At 35.8% G+C, this 19,230-nt stretch overlaps 1 protein-coding gene across 2 annotated transcripts in view; it reads left to right on the top strand.

Annotated features, from left to right (window-relative positions):
* The window catches only part of LOC5575831 (aminopeptidase N), a 72,543-nt gene that overhangs the window by 37,490 nt on the left and 15,823 nt on the right, over positions 1 to 19,230 (top strand). For both annotated transcript variants that reach the window (XM_021838759.1, XM_021838758.1), the window contains 2 exons: positions 57 to 216; positions 7,938 to 8,219. In XM_021838759.1, coding sequence (XP_021694451.1) covers positions 57 to 216; positions 7,938 to 8,219 — 442 coding nt within the window. The remainder of the gene's footprint in view (positions 1 to 56; positions 217 to 7,937; positions 8,220 to 19,230) is intronic.

Raw genomic sequence — 19,230 nt, 5'->3', positions numbered from 1 at the left:
ATAACTATAACCAGTGCATACGAGTGAAACATAATCCTTCTCATTTTTTCACCTAGGAGGACAACTGAAGACCAAAAACGGCCAAAAATACATCGTCAACAATTCACGTCGCGGGAAGTACGTGCCAAGCTGGTGCTGGTACTTCACCTTATTCCTAGTCATCGCGCTGACACTGCTAACGATCGTCCTATTGGTTCTGTTGATTAATCAACCCCGGTGAGTAAATATCTATTTTTACGATCGCTTCATTCATTCACTTTTACAAGAGACCAACCTTAACCGAACGTGAGTAAGTCAAGTGGTGCGCTCGGTTGTTTGCTGGCTACCGTCGTCGTCCCTCCTACACCTGTTTCTGGGTATTTAATTTTTTGGACGTGCCATGAATGGCCTATCGGCTAGATGCAAATTAGCCTACATTCAGATGACAGCTTGCAAACAAGGTTGAACGTGCATGATGGGGATATGTGACACAAGCAAAATCATGTTTCATGTTTCACTTTCAACTAGGACAATGATTAATAACATGTGTTTGAAAAAATACATCTTTTTCTAGGTATAACTTTTCACAAGCGTAAGATAGGTTCTTTTTCGAGACTGAAAGCCGTTAAGCCGAACTTGAGTCTTAAGGCACGAATGGACGGTCAGCTCGTTATAGCATAGCATAGACTGACTATACATGTCAATGGTTGCTACTCCGTGGTAAGAATTGCACTTCGATCCAAATGAATAAGGGATGGGACTTTCCACATATTCTCGAAGTGCAATTTTAGCAGCTCTCATATTATTGATCAATAACGGCGCCGGCCAAGTCCTTACAGTCAGTTAGGAAGGGGAAGGAACGTAATTGTGTAATGATTGTTGCTTCTAAAGACCAAGAATACCTCTGCATCTCCACAATCATCACGGGACAGGTGTGGTTAGTGAGGGAGGAAAAAGATCTGGGAGTCACCTTTGGTCGGTGATGCGATCCATGGATAAAGAGGGAAATACGACCTTCACTTAAAACTAGTTTTGCATTTTTGTATTGCAGTAAAAATATTTTGAAAAAAATTATAAAAAAGTCGACATTTATAATATTGAATTATTCAAAGGTTATTTTTAGCAATGATGAAAACATAAAGGTATATTCAATTTAAATTAAACACAAAAAAGTCGACACTTGTAATGACGAACCATTCATAGCTTGTTTGAAAATAATATAAAAGTAGCTTTGCAACGATAAAAATGAATTACACGCATGAAACGATCTCACCAGTACTTCATCCTCGGCTGAACGTGAAGCTTTTCGCACTTGATCATCACGAAACGAACACGATTGGTCTTGATTCCATACCTCGTCCCTCCGGAAAATGCAACCGAATCAAAAGACCACGCACAATTGTCCATTTCTTTTTTTCCGCACTCGAATGACGCGAACCGAACACGATTTGTCTTGATTCCGTCGCGCGTCCTACCGGAACATCCACGAACGGACGACGGTCAGCTCGTAATAAGGCCAAAATGATAGACCCAATGACTGGATGAGTCAAATGGGTTGTTAGACCGAAAATGCAATTTGGTTCTTGCTGCACAGAGGCACAGTTTTTCAAAAATCAGGCAAAAACTCATTTCCCAGATGTTATATTGAGTTTGGGCGCCAAATAGCTGATCAAGTCTTAAATTTGTGCTTCAATACTTGACTTTTTCGTAACCACCTGAAAACGCAAAAAATTGGGCTTCAGCATATATTTTTATTTTTTCTCGCTGCCCGCGGAGATATCCCAAATAACAATGCTGCTCGTGCCGCAATTTATCCATATAAATGGAATAGGTATAGCATTACTGAATGTCACGTTCTTTTCGTCTCCTAAAATGATTTCAATTTGGTTGGTGGAATCATAAATCGACTGGTGTGAAATTCAAAAAGGCTGAAATTGTGTATAAGATTAAACGTAGTGATGTGGTGTTTTAGCTTTTGAACGCGAAAAAAAAATTTGCAAATGCAGAACAACGAAAAGTATTTTTATTGGAGAAATGGAGATTATACTTCTAATTTTGATGAGATTGTCGCTGCTTTATGATGCATTATATTGAAAATATTGAATTTCTAAACATCAAGCAAGGCCTATGAAAGCAGTGTAAAAAGAGAATCGAATTGAATTCCAACATGTGGAGTTTTATATGTTTCTTGCAGACCAGTACATCATGATGTTTTTCAATTTGTTGTATAACGAGAAAGGGACGGAATGAGTGTTTATCTCTTTTCAAAGAGCGAGCAAAGACGCTTAAGCCAAGGCTCTAGAGCCAGGACATGAGGAAGAAATGCCTGTGTCCCATTCCAGGAAAACTAAAGCTTGCAACGATGGAGTGTTCATTAACTTTCTTAGCTACGCCACTCCCAACGATTACCTATAACCCTGAATCGAAACGGTTATCTCTGTTTCTTCCTCCTTTAAATTGAAAATATTTCGCCTATCATGTTATTCATTCGTGAATAACCTGATCGTCGTGATTTTTTTCGATTATCTTCAACCCCAAAGTCTGCACAGTAGGCCTGGCCATTTTAATATTTGTATCATATCGTTAATATTCTGCAAATATTAATCTGCCCATAACTGCATATTTGTAACATTCGACAAAAGTAGGCATTGAGTAAATGGGGTACCAAGTTTGCATTTTATTGCAGTATGGGAGGGAACTGATATTTCAAAAAATCACTAAGAATTCAAAACTGCTTATTTGAGGCTGAAATTTTGTACAACTCATATCGCTTATTGGATGAATAGTCAGAAAAGTTTTTTGATAGAAATTTCGTTACCACTGCATTATGAGGCTCATGTATAATCTCAATATGACTGTTATGCGGTTACAATTGCCAATGTGACAAAACAACTTGGTATTTTTTTCGAATTTTCTAGAACAATCTCACAGATTTTAGTAAGTGGATCGAAAGTATTTGTCATTTGATGACTCTCCCCGGTATTAACTCGAAATTGTCAAAAATGTCGAATGTGACTGTTATGCAGTTATGGGCAGTAATGCTGACAATAAAATTAAACATCATCAGGTATTTTCAGGATGCTTTTCAATATTGGCTGTGCAAGCACTTAGATTAGATTAGATTAGATAAATGGGATATAGCATTACTGTATATGTACAATTGAATTTTGTTTAAAGTGGGAAAGGGCCAGATTGAACCACCCTGACTCCTCCAGCGAACAGCAACCACAACTATGCTCAGTACAACATCTAACGGTAGAACATATATTGGCTCAATGTTCTCAATACCAAACAGACAGAGATTTTCTGGGGCTAAAGAACTCAATTCGTGATATTTAAGTAATGATCCAGAAGAACAAGAGAAATTATTATTGTTTCTAAAACAAATTGGACAGTATAACGAAATTTGATTTGCCTAAGTGTTTTTGCAAAGGTGACCTGACTTTTAAATTGAAAACACAGCGTAACAAAAATGACTTGTTTGCGTGTCTCAAGAACCAAATTATGTGTCTCTAGTAGATTTGGGGCTGCTGAATCTGATGCCGTTCTCAGAAATGTTCCAGCACGTCACAATTTTAGCTACAGGTCGCCAAAGTTGTACAAAACACTGCTTTTATTAATGTTTACATGAAATTTAAAGTACAATTTATCATACTTTTATGTGATCTAATCCACCAAACATGCAAAATAGAACTTGAACTTTCATTTCAGACAAAATTTGATTGAAATTGCGCGATTAAATTTCGATAAAACCGATTTTTTCAACATGCTTGCAGTCTCCATACAGAATTCTTCGTTTTTTCTATATGGCAAAATACAACAATTCTCTAAACCATCAAAAAATAACTTTTCCGTATCGAAAATAATACAAACTTTGATGATAAGTATTGTTATACACATAAAGTTTGAATTCAGTGGCAAATTAAGCCAATATATTACCTTACAAGCTGGGAAACTTGCATGCAAGTTGGCTGAAATAGTCATTTTTTTGCATTTTCAACAGTCAATATCTCAAAAACTGGACGTGCTATGATATTTCTGAAAACGGCAATGGATTCAGCAACCCTTAATTAAGTGAATAGCGGTATTTTGGTGCTGGAGACAAAAACGTGTTCCGCAGTGAAACCTTTTTAATAAATGTTATTGCAGTCAACTCTCCCTTACTCGATTTTTTTTTATCTCAATATCCAAGAACCATGCACACTTAAATTCAGAAATCGACCTCGGTAAACGGATTCGCCGAGAACCAAACAGCTGATATATCGGTAATTATTTGCCGAATAAAAATCGGTGGCAATCACCGAAATCTCCGTAAAATAAGTACCGAGAATCTTTTTAATGAAGTCGGTGAAATAATTTAAGTGTGTAGTAAAAGTAGGTTTTTATGGCTGCTTCGATGGTCCCTTGGATCATATTTGCAGTGGTTTTTTGTTCTACAACTCGATACCTCCTTAACTCGATGGTCCCTTCAATTTCAGGTTAGGGAGAATTGACGGTATAAAAAAAAGAATCTAGGACAAAAGAACGAAAGACAAAACTTTGAAAGTACATCACCAAGACGTGGAGGATCTTTTTCTTCTTTCTAACATTACGTCTCAACTGTCGAAGAGTTCAGAAGAACATTAATCTGAGAAGCAGGATCTATTCCAGTTGGGACCTAACGCCAGACCCATTTAAAACTTACATCTCAGATTAGCTACTACAATCACTTCCATGATTGGGAGATGTGATGATATTGCAGGATTTTTTAATAATGGGAGTTTCCAGGCACAACGTGCTATGCGAAATACAATTTAAAAATGACATCTTTTGTAAGAAGCTATCAATAAATAAATGTGGAAGTGTTCATAGAACTATAAGCTGAGAAGCACGCTCTGTCCTAGTAATATATAGCAGGTTACCGGCATATTTTTGAAGAACTAGCAGGAGCAAACTTTGAAAAAAGTATTGCTAATTTGCGCTAGAAAAGTTGTAGAATTGGAAAAAAATATGCTGGATGAGCTTGTGGAGAAATTCTTTGACGAATGCCTCAGGACGTTCCAAAACATGCACTATTTTTTCAATTAATTCTCAGAGATACTCCACGTCTATTTTTTTAATTTCTTTTAGGGAAATCATGGAAAATACTTGGAATAGTTCAAGACTAAAATTTCTAGACAAATTCCCGCCAAAACCCGGATTTTTTTAAAGATATCACAGGATGAATTCTATGATATATTCTATGGATGGAATTATTATATATATTATTTCTCTAGAATTATAATTCTAGAGAAATAACTTGTTGACAATTTGCGAAAAAACTTGCATGCGAAGAAACTTATATTTAAATATACACATTGAGTCTACAGTTGCCCTATTTACGACAAGACATGAAGAACGAACTGTCGCATGATATGCTTTGGTGTAAAAATCGAAATGTCCCCAATGATAGGTTCCTTAGGGAACTATAGGAGGTCCCCAAAGTGGCCATTCTAGTTAAATATCCATTTTCGGTCTAAAGTTGACCTATTCATGACTAGACATGAAGAATGAGCAGTTGCACGATGAGTATTGGAGCTCGATTCCAATTGTCCCCAATCATAGGTTCCCTAGGGGACACCCGGTGGTCCCAAAAGTGGGCAATTCAATTAAATTCCCATTTCGAGTCTACGGTTACTCTATTTACGACAAGGCATGAAGAAAGAGCCGTCGTATGATATGTTTTGGTGTAAAAACAGAAATGTCCCCAATGACAGGTTCCTCCGGGAAATTACGGTGGTCCCAAAAGTGGCCACTGTAGTCAATTATCCATTTTGAGTCTACAGTTGCCCTATTTACGACAAGACATGAAGAATGAGCCGTCGCATGATATGCTTTGGTGTCAAAATCGAAATGTCCCCTATGCAAGGTTCCCCCGGGGCACTTGGCGGCGCCATGAGTGGCCAAATCTGTACATGACTCTTTTTCAATTTATAATAGGGTATTTTATGATAAGCTAGGGAGAAAACAATATTGCGAGACATATTTTGAGTGAATAAATTGTTTGATCCCAATTCGGATCTACTACCGGCACCGATTCCGGGGAAATGGTCATATCTTGGTTGTTTCTGGACCGATCTTAATACTTGGCGCACCAATCGCTTCAGAATTTGATCTTCTATCTTCATGTGTAATAAAATTTTGATTTTTTAGCCGAGACCTTTGCTAAAAACACGTCATAATTTTACTGCATAAGACATGCTTCCGGAAATCCGGATTATCACCGGTATCCGGTGGTCATAGTTCATCTCCGTGGATGCACCTCAAAACTAGATTAGTTGACCCGTCCATTACTTCTTAAAGAATTGAAATCGGTCAATTTTTGTCAAAGTTACAGCATTCCAAAGTTGGCCCAATTTTTGCCTGTCCCAGTTATTTTGACAACCCCCTGTATATCAAATATTTCATCATTTGCGATACTTTAAAAATGGGGAGGGTACAAAAAAAGGGGGGAGGGCTCCCTGCAAATCTTATTACAACTCTTCATATTGTATTTAAAGTTGAAAACATTATATGGCACATGAATTCCGCTGTCCCGAATATAAAACACTGTGTCGGTTTATTGATTAGATTAGATTTTTAATTAAAAAATGCAAAAAGTTCAAGTATATTTTAAAAATGACCTGGGGCAGACACGAACATTCTGAAAACGCCATTATTTTTGTTTATTTTTATACTTTCAAGCCCGGGGTGTCCGGTCTCTGTGCATTCAGATCGACTTTTTTTGTCGAACAGTGTAATTCTAGAGAAATAACTTGTTGACATTTTGCGAAAAAACTTGCATGCGAAGAAACTTAGAAACAGTTTCTGGACATATCATAAGCGAAATAGTGTGAAGAATCTGTGGTGGAATGCCTAGAGAAATTTCTGGACAAATATTCTGGAAAATTCTGGAAAAACATACCTGAGGAATCCTCGAAGTCGATGAAATCTTCATTGGAACTCTGTATTTTCAACATTTTCAAGCTAGATATCGATTTATGGCTGTATTCAGCGATAGCAATCGCTCTGACTTGATATCTTGAATCTTGAAAACCATTTTTACTTCATAAATCACGTTTGTAATAAACAAATAAAATCACGAAAAAAATATTTACTTTATATCGAGGTAAAGGTATTTACATTTTCGAATCAAAAATAAAAAAAAATGGTCGGTGTTAACCCGGAATCTAATAGCAGCTAAATGCAGATGATACCAATTTTATATCTTTTAAAATTAAATTGGGCAAGAAAAAAAACTCTAAGTAAAATGTGACATTTCGTATGAAAATCATCGTTATTGATCACCTGGGTCGTTTGAGTTATTTCAAATCTTTATATGAAATGTCCATTATGCCGAACGTCCTTCTTCATTCAAAACGTCGTTTTACGAAATTGGCCACTCCAGACCAAACATGGTAAATGTGCTGACCCAAATGTTTGTATAGGAATCAGTTGCGTTGATTCAGAAATCCTTGGTGACCATGTCACTAAATTGAAAGAAACCAGATTTTTCCTAGCCCCAAATTTGTTTTCGGCCATAACGAGTATGTTTTATTGGTTTACTCAACCGTGGCAACTTCTGACATCTCAAGAGATACAATACAAATCACACATCCATGACGACGACGTTATGTGTCAGACCGTTTAACTTTCAACTCACTCGGTCAATGCGCGTATACTTCTGAGTGATAGCGCCGCATCTATCTACCGAGCTATAGGAGTCTCACCGAGAATCTTCGTCGATGTTGAATGATTGACGGTTTCTGTCAGCGGGGTGTTTCTTTTCGTGTTTCCGCCTTAACACGTTCAAATCAATTTCTCGCTACACCGAAACGGTAGCCACATCATCCGACTAAACTTTTCAATCCCATTTTTGTGAACTCATTTGATGCGATAATATTAATTGAAAAGTTAAGCCTTAAATACTCGATAATTGATACCAATGATTTCTTCCACAGATTATGTACTTACGATAAAGAAGCTTCTAATGGAAATTCTTCCGCTATCAAAACTGGAGCAATCTTTAATCCAGTGAGCGTCAATGGGGGACATGCGGTATCGAATGGTGTGCCAAAAAAATGTTCCCACGATCCTCGACTGAACACGCACCACGATAGTTCGATTGCACGCTCAAAGGGTGATGACGGAACAGTTGATGAAACCGATGGCATATTTGCAGAGGAGGAAGACGATCAGGACCTGATTACGCGAAGTCACGGATGGTCACCGGCCCACTACAAGTAAGTACAAACTTTTGACAAAACATCAAAGTTACAGTATCTAACAATATTGAATTCAAAATATAAATTGTTAACTCTGACTGTACATTATTGTGCGTAAAATTCGTATCATTGGATCACCCGGTAACAAAATATGAAAATATATGCTGAACGACGAAGTCAGAATGTACTGCTTCTATTAAATTCAAGCTCGTACATTTTTTCGCAATTTATATGGGCCATACTGTAGACGCAGCTACATTCCCACTACTTCCATGATTCCATAAATTTGAAACAAACTTATCTGATTTTACCGCTCCAGCATTGAATTCACCTCTATTCGGGTGCTAAATATAGACACGCCGATTCTCCATTAAACGATCCTCTAGTTCACCAAATAAACAAACCCGAATAGCGCATGGTTCATCGACCCGAGCATCGAGTTTAGCTTTGTGCAACTGTCTGTCTAACTCTCCCACATTATTGAGTGTTTCGGTGGACCCCTGGATCTTTCTTCCTATACCATACCTTGCACGATTCGGATCTGCTGCGCGAAAAGTGCGTGTTCGAGTTCAATGGTGCGATTGTGTGTCTGTCTACGAGAAAGTTGAATAGGGTCACGTCCAACTTGCTATTTCCCCGGTTGATCTAGGCAAATAATTAAAGCTACAAAATACTTCAAGGCGAAGTTCTCCATGCTATGCAGAACACGCTTCTGTCGTCATCAGATCGAACAATTCAATGAACGGTGGAACATCGTTCACAATTAATGACACACACCGTCTCTATCATTAGTGGCTATCTTGTATGTTGGGTTGGGGTGGGAGACGTCTGCTGCGTCTCATCTCCTCACATGGCGCATAAATTAGTCACCAACCACTCGTCACCAATCTAAGCAGTCTGTCTGTCGTGTAATCATGATTGCCCGCCGACTTTGTTTGCATAAAATGACACGCCGTCATCCTCCGGAAATCTGCTGAAAGACAGTTTCGCCGGGAAATTGTCACTTTCGATGCATGGCGATGATGAATGGATGGAATGCTGTTCGAAATGGTATGTTAGCACGTTCTGAGGACTCATTTAACACCATCGATAGAAGCGTGGGTTTGATTTTCGTCCGCTGAGGTACATTTCTCGATAATTCGAGCTCATTTAAAGCCACGCCACGTCACGTCGTAAAGAATAAAGTTTCTAATGATTACGCTTACTCACATGGTAAATGCTTATGTGCACAACTGCGCAATATACTTAGTCTTGCTAATATTGACAATAAACTATTTATCTCTACAGATAAGATAAAGTGAAGATACTATCGCCGTGCAAACTACCTAACGATTTTTACGCGCACTGCACAATGGTCGAGCTACCTTTTGTATGTTTTGGACGGCCAAAACAATTAAAAATGATTTTAAGATTTTTATATTTTTTTATTACTTTAAAATATACTTTTCCTTGATTGAAATTGTAGTGAAAATGTTTTTTTTTAATTTCGCATTATCAAATTAGTATGAATCAAAAATGTTGATATTAGTACTGTGGTAGCCGCGTGCACTACGCTTGAGCGTGCATAAAAGACTAACTCTTGCGCTGCTAAGCTGCAGTGTGTATGATAGCTCTCGCGTCACCACGTGGGTGCGTGTATGGATGAGAGTGTACTGCATGAAGATGATTCAATGTATTCGCATGGACGACTATGACTCTAGTCACCACATCCCCCTTTCTTTATTCTAATTTTGTCTTTGAATACAAATAGTTAATTATTCATTTGAACAAGTATTTGACGCAATATATCAATGTAGTTTTCTAATAATATACCAATTCCAATAGTCATACTTACTTTGTGTTAAGGGTATAATATTATACCCCTCCCCTTATTTGTGGTGCTTTTCCTTATTTAGCTTATATATCTAGAACCTAGAATTTCTTGTATCTGTCTATTCTTTACTTCAAGAACATGTTTGTCCTCCTCTTCTCAATTATTCAAGTTCTTGTCATCTGTCAGGACATCGGTCAATCGCAGGCTTCTTAGTCAGTTACAAATCATTCTTATTCTTCCTCGTAACGGACGTGGCTAGCAATGAAATCATTTCTGATGCTCATTCGGGCAGCTGTTCCTTGATAAACAATACTTCGTTTATAAATGCGATAAAAGTGATACAAGGCTATTTACCCTTGCAGCTTCCAGGATATATGCAGAATACAAACGACTTTGTTATTATTATATTATTATTTCGCAAGAACATCCATATGTTTTTTCTTATTTTTGAATTTTTATTTTAAATAAAAGAAACAGAAACTTTTCACCACAATCGACAAATATCCTGAAAGTCTGTCACTGGATTCAACTTCAACTCAATAATTAAAGTCTCAAGTGAAAATTCTGCCGGTGATGAATGTTTCGAGAGAGATAACCAATCAATCACTAGAACAATGAAAGTATAATTATCAATGAAGTCAATAACAAGTGTGATATTGAGGGGATGCTATTAAATCTTTCGCCGATTTACTTCTTCAGATTCTAACAGAATCGCTCTCTAGTTAATAATTTCAGTGAATTTAATCACAACTCTGTGAAATTTATTACAAAGCTACTTTATACAGTAAAGTGAATTTAATCACAACTACTCTGAGCATTATCCTTCTTCGTTAGTGCTCTCAGTTCATGGCCACTTTTTCCAGGTCCTTGTGTACCTGACCAATCCATCAAGCTCGCTGTGCCTCACGCCTTCTTGTTTTAAGCGAATTTAAAACGAACACCGTTCTTATACGATTGTTTTCCAGCATTTTTTTTTTCTCAAAACATGCCGTGCCCAATGTATTTTTTACGACTTTAGTCTGATTTACATCTGACTTAGACGACTTTTCGGGTAGAGTAAGGTGGGGCAAAAGTTCGACCTTAGTGGTATAATCAAAGTTTCCAGGAAAACAATAGTAGTTAAAACAAAACAAATACCGTACAGTGAACCTTTAACATATTGGCTATAATTTTGCTGAACAAACTTGTGTCAAAATATTTACTCATTTTTAGTTATAACAGTTTTAAAATTGATTGTCTTATTCGAACTTTTGCCCCACCGGTGGGGCAAGAGTTCGAATCTAGTGTGGGGCAAAAGTTCGCTGGCTAAAACACAAAATATTGACCCTTTTATGACAGGCATACCTTACACCAGCCGTAAACTTAAGTTTAACAAAAAATACACACTAAATTTTCATCAAAAAATTGCCCAAAATGGAGTAAATTGTAATATACTCAAAAATAGCAGTTTTCCGCAAAACTAAGTGGAAATGTAAAATGTTGGTGACAATTTTCACACGATCAGACAAATTTAACTAATTTTGAAGATAATATGTGGATTTTAGGCAATTTGCAAATTTTTCCGTGATTTTATACATGGGTCGAACTTTTGCCCCGCTGATTCGAACTTTTGCCCCACTATGGGCCAAAAATTGTTTTCAAGCATTTATGCAAAAACTAATACACCTCAAAGTAACCTTATGATAGGCCTAGAAACGCCCTTACATAAAATATTGAAAAAGATTTTATCTTCAATTGGTTCCATGCAACGAAAGTTTGACCAAAAATTACAATATTCACGTCGAAAAACAACAAATAGCCATAACTTTTCCAAATCACAATCGATTTTTATGATATTTGGAGTGAAAGTCTCTTACTTGAATAGCATTCGAACCACCATGACTTTTATAAGATTTGTTTTGAATTGAGCTAGAAATCTTAAAAAGAAACTCTTACCCCACTCGAACTTTTGCCCCACTTTACTCTACTGGTTTGCCGTAAAATTGAATGAGCCCGTGGTTCAGCTTTTGCTACCACACACTGTTTTGCTACACACAGCCAAAAGTGGTTCATTAAGCACTCGCTATAGAGTAAGGTGGGGCAAAAGTTCGACCTTAGTGGTATAATCAAAGTTTCCAGGAAAACAATAGTAGTTAAAACAAAACAAATACCGTACAGTGAACCTTTAACATATTGGCTATAATTTTGCTGAACAAACTTGTGTCAAAATATTTACTCATTTTTAGTTATAACAGTTTTAAAATTGATTGTCTTATTCGAACTTTTGCCCCACCGGTGGGGCAAGAGTTCGAATCTAGTGTGGGGCAAAAGTTCGCTGGCTAAAACACAAAATATTGACCCTTTTATGACAGGCATACCTTACACCAGCCGTAAACTTAAGTTTAACAAAAAATACACACTAAATTTTCATCAAAAAATTGCCCAAAATGGAGTAAATTGTAATATACTCAAAAATAGCAGTTTTCCGCAAAACTAAGTGGAAATGTAAAATTTTGGTGACAATTTTCACACGATCAGACAAATTTAACTAATTTTGAAGATAATATGTGGATTTTAGGCAATTTGCAAATTTTTCCGTGATTTTATACATGGGTCGAACTTTTGCCCCGCTGATTCGAACTTTTGCCCCACTATGGGCCAAAAATTGTTTTCAAGCATTTATGCAAAAACTAATACACCTCAAAGTAACCTTATGATAGGCCTAGAAACGCCCTTACATAAAATATTGAAAAAGATTTTATCTTCAATTGGTTCCATGCAACGAAAGTTTGACCAAAAATTACAATATTCACGTCGAAAAACAACAAATAGCCATAACTTTTCCAAATCACAATCGATTTTTATGATATTTGGAGTGAAAGTCTCTTACTTGAATAGCATTCGAACCACCATGACTTTTATAAGATTTGTTTTGAATTGAGCTAGAAATCTTAAAAAGAAACTCTTACCCCACTCGAACTTTTGCCCCACTTTACTCTACTCGAAGACTCCATATGCTTGAAAGTTCTCCTCCAACATGGTGCAGGTACCATGACCATAGAGGATCTTCGGTCTTATTTAAGTTTTAAACATAGTACATTTGGTGAACCTTTCTTGATTGCAGTGTTTTCAAACTACTCAAAATCCTGAAAAAAAACTTTTGCAGGGTTCAAGGTTCAATGATTATTTATTTCGGTGCATTAAAATATATGTAGACACAAAAATGGGGTAATTCTATTGCTCTTGTTAATGACGAATAGATTTTCGTGCAAATTTTCAATGTGGGGAAATGGATGCTCACATGCAGTGCTGTAAAACGGCGAACAGAGTCTGTTCATGCACAACAGTAAAATGCTACCGCAACGGTGGTCCTTTTTGTGCGATTGCGTTCTTGCTTTCTTTGCTCACGATCGCCCGAACACAAATACTGTAGAGAGCATCGCATTCACGCATCCGATTCCCTGTGTTATTTCTACAATAACACAATATATCGGTTAATTTTCTCAATACCACGTTTGTAATCTATCTGTTATAATCATAATCCACCCAATTATTTACAAAAATAGCTATGAACAGAAAAAAAAACCGGCTGTGAGCAGACCTTGCTCATCTAGGAATCACGCTCTTTTTACATTTGTTTTGTTCTGGTTCTCCGACGCAAGAATCTGTGAGCAAATCCGTCGCTGTTGGTTCGTGAGCGTGTGAGCGTGGATTCTTCTTAATATTGGTTCATTTTGCGTAAACGGCATGATTTTTTCCACCACTGCTCACAAGTCAGTGAATACGACAGTTAAACAAATGCAAGGACCTTGCGTTCAATGCACAAATAAAGAGTGTGCGTTCAATGTTGGTTTTTAGCTACGACACCACTCAACTGCCATAGTGTGACAAAATTTTTCAGCCGGGAGTCTGACAGTGCAAAATGCGCAATATCACATTTCTTTTTAATTGAGAGATTTCAATGGATAATTTCCATGATTCCGATTTTTTTCAGTTTGACTGAGTCAATTAATTGCGTTTAAATTAATTTCCATCATTTTTTTTTTAACAAATTCTATTTGTTTCAAACATATGAATGGTTGCCTTGCGAAACCGTTCAAACATTTTCATGGAGGAATTTTGTAAACTGTGGTCATCTTACGCAATAATTTGGCTGTTTCAGCCCTCATCCAAACAATACATTTTTTTTGCATTAGTCAATGAATTATATCACATTTTAATGCTGTTTGCTTTGAGTGTGCATTCACTTTCCTTTACACTTTAAGTGCATCTAATAGTACAGTAGTCCATAGCTCAAGTCAATCATATCACAATTATTTTCGTATTCTCTCAGTGAATTTAATCACAATTCTTCTTATGCTTTCCTAGTCAATTAAATCACAATTAGTTTCGTGTTCGCTCAGTGAATTTAATCACAAATCTTCTTACTGTGTTCAAGTCAATTCAATGACAACCCAACTAACATTCACTCATTTAACAAACACCATTATGGCAGTTTTATCCAGCATCATGTTTTATAACATTTGAATAATTTCCATTGCCAACCTTTGTTAAAGCATTGTTCACACAAATTTGGAGAAACTTTAAAGCATGTCGTTGAATACCAACTTTATTTTTCGGCTTTAAAAACGTTTTACAAGCATTTAGTTCAGCTTTTATACGGCTGGTCTAAAAATAATTAAAGACTAATAAAAACAAAAAAATATTTTTCTAGGCACTTTATAAATGTAGTGTGCACTATTATTATGATAGTATAACAATCTTATTTAAAAATCGCCTTATGCTGGATTCGAACTCGAGACCTTCCAATCGTCAGCGGTATGCCTTGCCATCTGCGCCATCCTAGAATTGATGATTATACCGTCCAGTGCAAAATATAAACTTCTCATAGCTGAATATTGACCATGTTCGAGCTTCTATTCGACAACGTCTAATCAACACATGGTACGCTAATCTACAACTGAACAAGCATATTATTCAGCTGCTGTTTAGTGCTGATCCAAGCTGAGTTCAGTCGGCTATTTTTAGCGCACAGTGAGAAAATTTATGTCGATGTTTGTCAAAATAATGTTTATTTACACAAAGTAAAAACAGTCTGAAATGATTAATCTAATTTCATAATATGTTTTAGTTTGTTCAAAACTGATTAATTAACTTGAATAATTTTATAAATTATAGTTTGATTATTTTTTTATTTGTGTTTTTCATAAACCTATTACATATGCATTGAAGTAAAAGTTCTCTGTATGAATATATTAGAATCATTTGAAGGGTTAGTCCTCAGAACCCACCTGAATAGAAAAATATTCGAATATCTTGATGCGATTTTTATTTTCGAAAATGGCCAAGTAAATCATTTTTCTTAGAGCGCAGTATTTATTCAGTTGTGAAGAAATGTCATTTCAAATGTAGCTGGCTATAGAAATTTATTTAATCAATTCTGTCAAAGAAATTTCCATTTTTCTTATACGGAAAAACATCCCGAGAAGGCGAAAAAAGCTTAGCAATAGAAAATATAATATGGATAGCTAAAAGTGATATTAACTTGATAGATATATGATATAAAATATCTGGAAATGATATCTAAAATAAACTACTAGAACAAAATTGGCATGTCATATTTAGATTCTGCAAGATTTTACCAATAGCTGCGAGCTATTCATTAGATCTGCGTACATCAAATTTTTCATAGGTTTAGAAGTTCCAGGAACAAAATTTTAATACTGTCTTCAGATATTTTATCTCTTATGTCAATCAAGTCAATATCACGCTTTGTTTGTCAGTACTTTGCTCCTACTCGGAATACTTAGCTTAAATGTGTATTTTTGTTTTTCACAATAATTCTGCATTTCTAGAGACTGACCATGTTTATTTTCTGAACAGCTATTTCAAAAGTTTTAAGAAAGCATAATTTATGAGCTTTGAAATGCATTCGGAACTCAACACGAATTTCGGATATTTTGTCCATTTTATGAAATTTAGCTATAGTGTGATCGCTTTTACAAGGCTTATTTATTGCTGAACAATGGGTTTGTTATTCGTCATTTTGGCCTCTATTGGATCAACTGTTCTTATAATATACTGAAGCTGAATTAGGATTTTATAAGATACTTATTCAGCTCTTATTCATGCTTATGTTAAACATGTGGGAATAGCTGAAGTGCGACGCAAGTAAAACGTTAGTTCGTCTTCTGAATATCCTTTATACATATACATTTGTTTAGTGGAATATTGGCTTTTTAATTGGGGGAAACATGTCTTGTTCAGCTCATTTGTAGAACAATCTTGACTAGTCGAATGAGAATCTTTGAAAACGTTTAATAAGTGGCGATTCAACTTTTGTTCATTCTAATGCATAACGTTGAACATTGATCTAAGTTTGTGTTAAAAAAGCACCTTCTCAGCTCTTTATACAGCAAATTTTTTATTCAGCTGCCATTACCATTATTGAACAATAATTAAACATGCATGCTTGTTTGTGGCTCTGAATTGTTAGTTGGGAATTGCTTTCGTATTCTTTCAGTGAATTTAATCACAACTATTCTTATGTTTTTGCAGTCACTTAAATCAGAATTACTGTTCTCTCAGTGAATTTAATCACAACTTTTTTTATAGTTTTTATGTCAATTTAATGACAATTGATTTCGTATTCTCGCAGTGAATTTAATCACAACTGGTTATGTATTAATTTGATGAATTTAATAACAAGTCTTCCCATTATATCCTGAGGAACCAATCACAATACTCATGTATATTTTAACAAAACAGTTTACTCACTCAGTTAATTTAATAACAGCACAAACATAACAAGTATTTTATATTACCTGAGACCGTTAACCTAAAAGTGCTTGCATGCTTGTAGCACATATTTCTAAGGGAAACGGGCGGTGTCTGAGAGTGCACCTGGTTTTGAGTTAATTATGCGAATGATAGAACATCACTGAATTGTGAATTCCACAAATTCGAGGGGAATGTTATGATACTTAGAACCTAGTTTCAACCAACTGTTTATCAAAATAAAGCATCTATCTTATAGAACCATACGCATTACAGAGCTATATCTTGGACCTCAGAAGATTGATTCATTTTAGCAAATATCGATGGTGTGCGACACAACTTCAACATTTCAAGCGACATTTCCCAAACTTGAAATAATAGGGCTTGATTTGGAATCAAAGGTAGACAAAATATTTTATAGATGGTGGATATAATTCTGAACCAGTGACGCAAACTAATTGATGTTTCTAATCCATTTTCAAGCGTCAATTTCCAGAAACTCATTTGTATGTTGCAACAATTTTCTTATAGAAAAAACCTCAAGGGATAGATATGCCAAAATTAATAAAAGTGATCGATCATTTTACCTATGATCTATTTCTAATCTACGAGAGAGGTAGAAAGATTTGACAAATAACCTAAGAAAGACAAAACCACAAAAATGTTTCTTGTTTTAATTAGTTGTTTATTAAAATATTTATTTGTTTTAGCAATAACAATCCAGTGATGGAACATATGCTTTTGTATTCAGCATGCTTCGAATAGCTCTATAGAACTGTATTTTTTTTCATCATATCGACAATCATTCTTTTTTTTTATTATTCAAAAGTTCCATATTGAAATTTTATATTAATTAGAACTTTAGGGTTCTGAACGAAGCCGTTTTTAATTTCTAGGTAGTGTCTCCATATCTCTAATACAATATAATAATGATCAACTTCGTGTTAATCTTTCTCTAGGCAATAACATTTTCAAGCGTTCCTAATAAATTCTACTACAACATAATTGGTATTGGGAATAGCTACAATCACTATTATTCAACTTATTTGTAGTGAACCAAATCACACCCGTTTTTCGATCCATATTGATCTAGATCCCAGTGCAGTGTTATCTCAGTGAATCAAATCACACATCTTTTCATGATCCTCAGTAAATTTAATCACAATGTTCACTGTGCAGCACAGCTCTGCTTGCTTTCAGTATATTCATCATAGGGTTTCCTATCGTTAGTGAATTGAATCAACCATTTGATTTCACTAGCTTCAACAATTATCATAAGAATCCGTGAACGCAATTATAACGATGCTTTAATGCCCATAAGTGATTTTTCGTGAATAAATTGTACGTTACGTTAAGCGATACGTTGTAACCGAATCGCTTTTCTTTGTCATTCATTTGCGCAGTAGCCATCAATCCACGAGTATAAGGTTGGAATTTTCCAGTAATATTATACAAACCTTCATTTGAAATACATACTAAACGGTGCTGAACAAAAACTTATAATCATCCAATGCATTTTTTTTTTTGTGTACAATGCGCGTTAAATATCACCAATTTGTCCGACTTTACTGTAGCTTGCTTTTAGACACCATTTCATCAATGTCGTATTCACCTCATTTCAATGTCGCAAATGCTCGTCGATTTTTTTCATTATCATGTTCAACACAGTATCCACAGTGAGTATGTGCAATACGAAAAGAGAAATTCAAACGATTCAGAAAACCACTATCGGTTTTTCCACGCGTTCGGCCAAGCCGTATCGAACTCAACAGTTGAAGAAAAAAAAAACATTGCAAAACATCAACATGTATCTACTAAAACAGAATGAAATGGACTGACACAAATCCGTTCATACATCAATACAATTGTTTGGTCACTCGTAAGGTGGACGTCCGAGCATCAGCAGTAAAGTACAGACCTCACACTTATAGCTGTCGAAGCAATTGTCTGCTAGGTATTGTCACGATTTTTTCATGCGCTCAACAAGCAAGCAAACAGAATGCTTCCTGTTGAAAATAATTCGAAAGAAATCGCCAATTTGCTCAAAGTATAGCATACCAATAACTAGAAAGAAACCATCATCCATGCTGTTAGATTATTTCCCTCACCAACAAGACAGTACTTTATATTGATTAAACTATGACGCTCTACATGGTGGATTATTTTCTAGTTGCAAAAACATTAATCATCACATACCATTTTTTTTGTGTCTAGTTAGACGGCTAAGACCGATCACGGTCCATCTAGCCAACACATACCTTTACTTCGAAGATTCCACATTGTGAATTGTCATCCAATAATAACATTAACAAACACCAACTGCAACGCTTACACATTCACGCCACTCTCCCTTGATTATTTCTTCAGTTTTATTTCACTTATCCACACGCGCAAACCATAATCAGGCTACCTACAGCATAATTTTCCACTGCTTCACTTTCACGCACAAGCCAAACAAAA

Source organism: Aedes aegypti, chromosome 1, assembly GCF_002204515.2.
Source record: "Aedes aegypti strain LVP_AGWG chromosome 1, AaegL5.0 Primary Assembly, whole genome shotgun sequence".
NCBI lineage: Eukaryota > Metazoa > Arthropoda > Insecta > Diptera > Culicidae > Aedes > Aedes aegypti.
Note: the sequence above shows the minus strand (reverse complement) of the source record. Positions and strands in the feature narration are given on the sequence as shown.